We start from the raw sequence: 10649 nt of genomic DNA on the forward strand, positions 1-10649 counted from the left end.
TCCGGGAGGTCAATTTTGCAATCCCGGCAAAGTGACTCCAAATCGGATTTATTTGATTTGCTCCGGACAGGAGCAATTTGCGTATAGATTGTAATCAAAATTAATTTTCAATTGAAACAGGGTAGTCTCCCGATTGCATTGATATTCGACTATCCTGAGAACACGGTTGACTCGGAGGAAATAACGAAGCTGATGTACGCCCACGATGTGTTCATTTCCGTACGACAGAAATCGCGGCAGAGCACGCTGTGTATTGTTATCAAAGGGATCGAGAAGTTTATCTCGAACATCTACGAGGCGCGCTACCATCTACTCAAATGCACAGCCTCAAGGGTAGTAGCGGATATTCCGCGGTCCTATTTGGGACCGAACGAGCAAGCAAAGAATTCCCAAAATGTATCCCAACTTCTGGCCGGTCCAGCACCGCAACCGTTCTCTCCGCTATCGCCCATCAATCCCATGCCCTTCGCAACGCACAACTGGCCTTCGCCAACACCACCGGCGGAGTTTGCATTGAACCAACTGCGTAATCAATTCCAGAACTTCAATCTAGGACCAACCAAAATGCACCATCCGCTGGCGATGCCGCCCGGTTTGGGGAATTTTAACAACAATGTAAAACCGCAACTTCATCCATCTTTGAATACTTCACACGGCCAAACGCTACTACAGGTTCCCGGACAACATCATACGCATCATTCGCTTAGTGGTCGTAGCTCTAGCAGCAGTGGAAGCGCTAGCTGTGCATCCATCCCCTGCCAGAACACAAGCAACAGCAGCGCAGGCGGAGACCACTCCAGTGGTTATCACAGTCTGAATTGTAGCAACACTTCGCTGGATCAGCAACTCCATCTCAGCAACACCTCGATGCCCGGCTCCTCTGGGTCAGGTTCAAATTCAATGATAAAAAATTCGCCAGACAATGGAGGCGTTGGTGGGATAGCACTGAACCGGTGCCGCCATATGAGCTATAGTGACAGTCCCCAGTACCAATCGGATCTAGTTGACCAGCGGACGCCGATGGCCTACGAGCAGAAGGTTAGAATCACGTTATAATCACGCCTCGGATCTTTTCTCAAGTATGTGTTATTGTTTTCTTCTTCCAGAGCACACTCAACGATACTTTCGTGTTCAACTTTGACCCACGCGTCGTTGCCGGCTACAAAGCAATGCACATTCCACCCCAGCAGGGCGAACTGCGTACTCCGACTCCCTCCTGGCAGGGCCTCGGGCTCAGCCAGACTTCCCCTGTACCACTGGAGGCTTGCGACCTGAGCTGGGCCAACAGCAGTGGCAGTAGCGGTGGCGGGGGCGGAGGCGGAAGTGCTGCCGGCAGCGATTCACGCCTCAACATGACTACCACGATGATCGAGGTCACTCCGATGCGTCAACGTGAGCAGCTATCGCAGTACAATGACGTTACCTCCATACTGACCAGCCTGGGGCTGGAGCACTATATCAGTGAGTATTGGTGAAGTGTTCGTACGGGTGTTGGATAGGCTAGATGTTATATGTAGATATGATAAATACCGAAACTATTTATCATCTAAGCTTAGTTTTTAGTTCATCTCCGATATTCAAGCTATTTTCAGTCCTTAAATATTAAGTTACTTAATGCATATTTTATCCTCTTAACCAAAATATTCAATTCACATCATATGTTTCGAGTTGGTGAATAAAATAATAAATTCTTCAAGAGATACATCACCAGATTGTAATCGGGGGGATGAGTTTTTTTAGATTACAACATATGCTAATTGGAAGTTGACGAATAAACCTATTTTTTGAAATACACCATACTATTGGACACTTCTACCTACATCTGAATAGCAAACTATGAATTGATCCGCTTTGAATTCCTTCGAAATCATTTGAGTTCTGCTCAACCAATCCATCGAACGGTACAAGAGATAATCAAGGGAAGTGTCTGAAGAGTACGGTTGATCTGGTTACAATTTTTTGTGACTACAAAATGGCTTGATAAACCGTATGCGTGATAATGTTTCCACCATCGTACAAGAAGGTTCCCGTCTCACCTGTGCATGCAATGTCTTGGTTTTCTTTACAAGCACGTAAGCTATATTTCATATATAATAGGCTGCGAGTAAAAGAAGTGGATTTCTTTAGTTAGACAGATGCACCATGACGAAGTGACAGCGTGTTCTTAATTTGTCTTACGCACAAATGTCGCAAAAAGACATTTCAATCGCTGTGGGGATGTCCCCACAGTCAGTTCGGATTCCGAGGGTTATCGCTGCCATCGAAACGAAGATTCGGGCGAATCCGGGGCGTTCAATGAAGAAATGGCGTGGGAACACGGGATCAGCGACTTTACGCCATGGAAGATCGTAATGAAAGATTGCGAGGCGGAGTCGAGGGCAAAAAAACGCACATGATTACTCTCCCGGTAGAAGACGTGGTTAACGAGCATAAAAACCAAGCATCTTATTATAGATAAAAAATAAATAATAAACAAGGTTAGGATCATCTACCGTTTTGGGCGAATATGTGGCCGCCATGCAGCACCGACCTTGATCACTTGGATTACTCATCGATTGCGGCATTCGTAAACATTTGATATGCTGCTGCCATATCAAACCATTGCGGTTTATTTGATATGGTGAAATACTCACAGCTCCATATCAAGCATTTCGTATTCTCGTCCATCGACTCCATAGCCAATACCACAAATTGTTCGTAATCCGTATGGAATTATCATCGATACTTTGTTTTTCGCTAGAGGCCCCATTCGAATCGGTAGAAGAATAAAAACGGAATTGATATAGGGAGAGTATAGTGCTTTGGTGAGCGAGCGAGAACATTCTCCAGCCTAAGTGGATCTCCGAGCGGACATCCGTTTATATACAGATTTGTGTGATTTCAACAACCTGTTTTCAAAACAATTTTCAAGCTATTGAAACAATTTTCCGGGTCAATAAGTAACAAGCATACAACAACTTTCGAATGAAGTGATTATCATACCACATTGTTCAGCTTGCAATGAGATATTAGCACCCTGGCAGCTTCAACGCAATGCGTATCTCATTGGCTCTGATTTGGTATACCGATTATCTGAATCGGTCCGGTAGTTTAAAAATTATGAATTCTTGAAGTCATTTTTGGAAAAAAAAAAAAGATGAAGAAATTATTTTAGGACCTAAGATCTGAAGATCTAAGATGGAAATGGGTACTCTAATGAAAAAAATTAAAAATATGGGTTTAAAATTTTGCGGTAAGGAACAAAACTACCTACGAGAGTCGTTCAAAAAATAAGTTTCAGTGCCTCAGGAATCGCGGAAAAATAAAATAAGGATAAAAAACAAGGTGATTTTCGAAATCAACATTTTATTTTCTATTTTTCTACATAATCGCCGTAACGTTCGAGGCATTTTTCATTGCGTGGCACGAGTTTTTCTATTCCGAGCGTGAAGTGCGTAGCGTCCAACTTTTTGAAGTACTATGTAACTACGTCACGAATTTCTTCAGTGTGAACATCTGTTTCATCGCCGTACTATTGTGAAGTTTTGCACCGATTAAAAACAAAAGGCCAGATTTATTGACGAAAGGAATGTTAGTCATCCACGATAATGCGCGGCCCCATTCTGCTCGCGTAACTCAAGAGCAATTGAAAAAAAAATCAAATGGACCTTGTTCGAGCATTCTCTTATTCCCGGTGATGAAACAGGCGTTCGGCGGTCAACGATTCGATAACACTGAAGAAATCCGTGACGCAGTTACATCGTACTGCAAAAAGTTGGACGTTACGCACTTCGCGCTCGGAATAGAAAAACTCGTGCCACGCTATGAAAAATATATCGAACGTTACGGCGATTATGTAGAAAAATAGAAAATAAAATATAGATTACGAAAATCACCTTGTTTTTCGTCCTAACTTTATTTTTCCGCACTGAAACTTATTTTTTGAACGACCCTCGTATGTTCACCAATATCTGAGCACCACTATATTGGTTTGGCATGGAATGGGTGTATATAAATTGTGAAATGAATTGTTTCAGATTTTAAGCTATTTCCAGCGAAACTGATACCAGATATTGTTACATTTACACTTTTACTATACGTTTTTCATGTGGACCTACAACGCAGACACCTGGCCAGAAGACTGAAAGTCTCTGGAATAACGATAAAAAACGCGTCGTCAGAGTCGTCAACGGACTAAGTAAAATGTTTTCCTTGTTTTTTTTTCAAGAAGGGACGTTCTTGAAAAAAAAACAAGGAAAACATTTTACTTAGTCCGTTGCTGGGAGGATTCACCGACAACTAAAAAAAGTATCAACGGGGACGCCATGAAGTGCGCCTTTTTTGCAAATAAACGGGACAGCGGTTGATGTACGATGGATAATGAATGTCCTGTTCTGCTGAATCTGAAAATGGGATATTGTTAGCACATACTACATGGGCTGAAAGGTTCCGGGATTTTCAACAGATGACGCCACTAGAACATGATCAAGATTCATTTCGAGAGGTTCATCTGTCACTAGTTTACCTCTGAAGATTCATGATATTTCCTTTATTTGTTAACAAACTACTGTTTAATTGTCACTTTCTGAGCATTCGTATAGAACTTGGAATATCATATTTTGATCAAACATTTTTGATGGTAAAAACAATCAGTGCAGTGGTTGACGAAATGTTATTCCACTTTTGTCCCTTCGAAAATAACAGTTTATCGGTGGTTTAGTGAATTTAAAATGGGCCATACAAACACCGCAGATGCACCTCGCTCTTGAAGGCCAAAAGAGGCTACGAATCCAGATATCGTAAAACAAGTCCATCCACTCGCTTTGAATAACCGTAAAGTGATGTTACGCGAGTTAGCTGAGGCCGTAATATTTTCAAATGAACCAGTGGAATATATTTTGCACGACATTTTGGACATGAAAAAGCTACCGCGCGATGAATAACGCGTTTGCTGACCGTCGACCAAAAACAGCGGCGCGTTGATGATTCAACAGCGGATTTGGCATTATTGAAGCGTAATCGAGTGGACTTCTTTCGACGTTTTGTGACAATGGAAGAAACGTGGATCTATTACTACACTCCTGAGTCCAATAGGCAGTCTGCAGAGTGGCACTGAGGCATATTTAGAAGACTTAGACGTTTCGTACTACAGAAAGGGAATCGAAATGTTGGGAACTCGCTATACCAAAAGTATTGCCCTCGAAGGAAACTGTGTTGAGAAATAATTACAGCTTTGTCCAAAAAACGAAATTCATTCATGTGGACAAACTAACATCATTCAGATCACTCATGATCAGAATTGAGTTCATCAAAATGCGTTAATTTAACGGTTTAGCTATGTAAATCTGATACAAGGCGCATTGACACAAATAGAAGGTTTATTTTATAATCCTTTCAAACATGTGATTCCGTAAAAATATACTATAAAACTACTGTAAATCATGAAAAATACAATTTTATTTATATGTTTTGAAACATTCGAATACCTTATTTAACACAGGAGCGCTGAATTAGAGCACTCAAAAAAGTGGGCAAACCATGATCATATTTTCGACTGGACAAACCAAAATTATTTACCTTAGTTATACAAATATAGTTAAGAATTCGGCTCCTTAAAACTTATGTAACTGAGCCTGTAACAATAAACGAATTAATAAAAAAAAAGTTGTAATGGGTTGTATCTAGGACACGACCGCAGTTTTCGACGTAGAACTACGGAATTATATTATTCAATACACTTGTTTGTCACTTTGGATATTATTTTAGAATGCCGCACTAGCACAAAAAATTCTCGTATGCTGCTCTTCTTTGTCGTAGCACACCTCGATACAGAGGGCTTCCTCTCCTTGTATCGAGCTGTGTGTATGTGTGTGAAATCAGCATTAGGTATGAATGATATCCGCTAGTTGTGTTATGCTAGCTCAATCCGCCTCTAGCCTTGAGAAGGCTCCCTTGTGGAAAGAAACTGCATTCCATACTCCTCCTTCATCCGACAAGAAAACAATCCTCTCCCGCTCGATGCTCTGCAGCAACCACGTTGCTTCGATGAGCACCAAACGAGAAGTGGTGTGGCTTCATTCAATTCCATTCTTTGTTTTTGAGAGTCTTTAAACTTTGCAGTTCATTCACCTCTAGCCCTGAGAAGAGCCATTGAACACCATCCTTGAAGAGGCTGGCGAAAATGGTGTGGCTTCAAATCGCGGATGGCTTATTTAAACCATGAATGTCGAAAACGGGCAGGAACGAATGTTTTTTTTTTTATCTGTATTATAGTGACTTTCAACACTTTTGGTTGGTTCGTCACTTTACAAGGAACGAATGTATCAGTTGCTTGTTATTGACAGCTCTGTTCGGGGATGCACACAAGTCGGCAGAACAAATGTATGTGAAAATGAGAATGCTTCCAATTTTCATTAATTTTAACTATTTAGGAATTAATGGATTGTACTGTATAGTATATCAAACGAATCTTAGGGAATTTCCGATTCCATTGGTGCGCAAAGTATCAGAATTTGTCAGCTGTGGAAAAAGTTATTAACGTTAACTTTATTTCACAAAAACGTGACCTGTTTTCTGATTTGGCACCCTTCCTGAAAGACGTAGCTCTACGTCAAAATTATAGGATGTTGTGTTCAAGACACGACCGCATCGTTGACGTGGAACTACGCTGTAGTTTAATTCAAGTCGCTTGTTTATAACTGCGGATATTATTTTATAATGCTAAGAAAATTTTGAAATAACTATTCTACCGGTGTTGTCCTGAAAGGTTTTTTTATTGTAGAATCAATACATGCTCGAGATAAGCGCAGCTGTCATCCTTAGTGGAGAAAATTTTGCTACTGGCAAGCGGAACCAAATCACATACAACATTTCAGAACGACATTTACTTTCTTGGTGACGAAATAAACTCCATCTGTTAATCTCAACAACCTCGAAAAGAGTAGCATTGCTTCATTATGATCAAGATTAGCGCAAATGCAATCCCAGTTGAAAGCAGTTTTGCGACTGGCACGCGAGCCAAAATAAATTAATAACTTAACATAACTTGGTATTCCCCAAATATTTTTTTTGGGGCACAATCTTAATACCTGCTTCACCATAGCGTCAGTTCAATGCATTGATGACAGAAAACAAACATTTGCAACACCAAACAATCATGAACCATAGCATAAAAAATAGGCGATTGTTGCATCATTACAGGACCAATGTACACGGGAGCAGATATGAATGGGGTTTCAGCGTAGCGAAGATGCACTATTTTTACGCACGGGTTATGAAGCACGCACGTACGCACACAAATATCTATATATCGATGGATTTTTTTTTTATTAATCCGTTTATTTTTACAGGCTCAGTTACATAAGTTTAATGGAGCCAAACTCTTAACTATATTTCAACTAGCATATATCAACATGTTGTTTCCTTAATTCTATGGTTAATGAAATAGGAAACCGATTACTCGCGGTCGACTCGAGTTTAGAAGGGTGACACATTTTCATTAGGAAAAGGATGGGATGTAAGGAGATGTGTGTTTACACTCGCACTCACATTCACATTCACATTCTCATTCACACTGACACTTCACACTCAATTCTTAAAACTATCCTTACATCTAATATGTATTTACAATTTTGCTTTAAGATAGCTTTAAGGAAAACATATATTTTGGACAAGTAATCAAGGTCTAACCGAGCCAAGACATCTCTCACCGGCACATTGGACTACTTTCCTCCAGCCCGAAGGGAGTTTTCTAAATTCGATCTGGCGACAAGATACAACTCGCACGACCAAACAACGTGTTCGATGTCGATGACAAAATTTCAGAACATTCATTTTATTAGTGAGCTGACGATAGCCATATTGTGTAGCTCAGAACTTCAATGCAATGGCGTCAGTTTGATTCAATGATTGCAATGCCAGAGACATCAGCGAGTGAGTAATTTGGTCGCGTGCACAGCTCAATCCGAAACGAAGACATGTGATGACGCAAAACAAGGAAGAACAAGCGATATTCATTGCTTTGAATACAGAACGATACTGAAAGTTTGCCTTCCTTCCTTGCTTGATACTTTAAACTTCTTCAGTTCATTCATCTATAACCTTCATAAAGGCCCTTGGATAACTTTACTTTATCCATAATATTACTCTTCCACTCCCATTGCCTTGAGAAAGGCATTCGATCCCTCGCCGTTCAGTTCACCCAGCAGTTTGCCTCAGTGAGATCCACTGTTCATACTCTAGACAAATATTCTCCTTCGTTGTTCTTCTTTTCCTTTGTCCACGGAGACTTTACATCTTACGATTTCTCCTTCATTGCTCGTCGATAAGTTTCTCGTTATTGACAGCTCTGTTCGGGAAAGCACACAAACGAACAGAACAAATGTATGAGGAAATGGGAATGCTTCCAATTTTCATTAATTTAAACCATATACAGACTATGGGATTATAATGTATAGCATATCAAACAAATCTTAGGGAATTTCCGATTCGTTTAATATGTAAATCGCCAAAATCCGTTCGCGGTAAAAATAGATATTAACGTTAACTTTATTTCGTAAAAACGTGACCTGTTTTCTGATTTGGCACCCTTAATGAAAGACGTAGTTCTACGTCAAAAAAGTGTAATTGATACAATTTTGTAGATATTTTTCTAAAATAAAATGTTAAATCTGAAATACTGATGACTAGCCTTTCTCGTACTTACGTATATGTTCGTCTGTGCCATCGATACCACCTCATTTTATCAATAATAAATAACAATTCCAAACATTGTTTCGCCGCAGAAAACTTCATCAACGGTGAAATCGACATGACCGTGTTTCAGACGCTCACCGACCAGGACCTGCTGAATTTAGATATCAAACCGCTCGGTGCCCGCCGCAAGATACTGATGGCTATCCATGATCTGTACACCCGTCAACACGGAAATCCGTTCGCAAATATGTCGCCGGCATCGTCTTCTTCGTCGATGTCACGCTTCTCTGGTTCGGCGGCTCCAGGAGCGGAGCGTCGAACCTCCAGCGGCCAGTAGAGAGATGATATGCTGCCAGCGGATGATGAGTTGCTGGTTGTCAGCCGTAAGGGATGATTATTCAAGGTAAGCTACGCCGTTGCTAAATCATGATGTTACATTCAACACATCTTCGTGGCAAATAATTTTGTCATTCACAGGTATAACGACTAAATATGGACCGTGTCTTTCGGGCTCCTGTTGCGAACGGTAAAACGAAGATAAAATTCCTATCAAGAGAGATGCAACGACCACCCGAAGGCACACTTTGCCAGGAAACGCGCTATTGTGGAGCAAGAAAAAATGGTTTTAATTAATCGTTCCCATGCAGCACCCACCTTCTCGTGCGCTTGTCGCAGTGTTCAAACCATTAATTGATTATCGATTTTTCCAAGATGCACTCTCGCCACTGTGTATGGACGAGATGTTGTTGCTCTGAAGCGATTGACAGCAGTACATTGCTCCAATTTGCGCTAGATAATTGTTCAGCCGGAAAATTCACCATTCAATCGCTGGTAAGGAATAGATCGCTCCGATTTCTTCTGTGCGTTGATTCTGCAGTGACATTCAATTCCATTTGCAATGCAAGAAGTCTAGCCGAGGAAACGATACGTGAACGAGATTTCCAGCTGAATGTGACCTACCGCCTTCTGCCGCTGGATTCGGCAAAAAATCATTTGCATGCTGAGCAGCAGACAGCAATTCATCATCTACCCAACGCTGGCACTGTCAACATCAGCATCCACATCATCTCCACCTGCACTATATTTAATTCATTTCATCCCCTATATTCACCGCATTTAATTAACACTCATCACTCACACCACACTCACTCCAAATTGCATGCGTTTCATACAGTTTTTAAAAGTCCCCGCAAAATCTACTGCTCTTTTTTTGCACTCATCAACACCCATACTCAAACCACAGTGCTCGAGCAAGCTAATGAATTTGCAACGGCTCTCACTAATGGCTATCTGGTTTTGTTCAGCCAGACTCTAGCCTGATTTGTGTGATTTGAATAAAATGCCAATTTTACTACCCTTCATCCACGGTCCTAGGTGACGACCTAGTACAGAAAGAGAGCGAAATGGAAGCTTGCTTGTCTCTGAACACTCCTTTTTACACTTCTCACACACACACATACAAATTGCACTCTATCGCAACTAGAAAAGTAATTGTTCGGAGGGCGACTTGAAAAATCATCCAAACATCCACTCACTAACACTCATTATCTAATTGTAAGCACTGAAGAAATATTTTAATTAAAATTGCATGCGCCATTAAAAATTCAACACTTCATAATGTGATTAGGTATTCATAATATAACAGTTCGGCTGAAAAGTTCATAAGGTTGACGTTTAGATGACGCCTCTTGCAAAAATCTACTTGACTATCACAAAGCACCATCTTTCAATGGATACGTGTCAAAATTTGACAGCAATCGGTCGATTGGTTCGTGAGTTACAGCATTGAGAGTGAAGCAACTTTTGTTATTGTGAAAAAAATTAAAAAATCCGAATTCCGTGTATTGCATGAATAGGGTTTCGAATTGCTTCCGCATCCATCCTATTCTCCAGATCTGGCCCCAGCGATTATTTTCTCTTCGCAGACCTGAAGAGAATGCTCGCTGATAAGAAAGACCAATGATGAATTGACTACC

General features: G+C 40.8%; 1 protein-coding gene across 4 annotated transcripts in view; it reads left to right on the forward strand.

The window, feature by feature from the left end:
* Positions 1 to 10337, forward strand: part of LOC129779978 (protein bicaudal C) — a 34435-nt gene extending 24098 nt beyond the window's left edge. For all 4 annotated transcript variants that reach the window (XM_055787794.1, XM_055787797.1, XM_055787798.1 and 1 more), the window contains exons 8-11: positions 121 to 1038; positions 1107 to 1461; positions 8763 to 9076; positions 9151 to 10337. In XM_055787794.1, coding sequence (XP_055643769.1) covers positions 121 to 1038; positions 1107 to 1461; positions 8763 to 9010 — 1521 coding nt within the window. In that variant the 3' untranslated portion in view covers positions 9011 to 9076; positions 9151 to 10337. The remainder of the gene's footprint in view (positions 1 to 120; positions 1039 to 1106; positions 1462 to 8762; positions 9077 to 9150) is intronic.
* The last annotated feature ends 312 nt before the right edge of the window (positions 10338 to 10649 follow it).

Source organism: Toxorhynchites rutilus, chromosome 3 (assembly GCF_029784135.1).
Source record: "Toxorhynchites rutilus septentrionalis strain SRP chromosome 3, ASM2978413v1, whole genome shotgun sequence".
In the NCBI taxonomy this organism is placed as follows: Eukaryota; Metazoa; Arthropoda; class Insecta; order Diptera; family Culicidae; genus Toxorhynchites; species Toxorhynchites rutilus.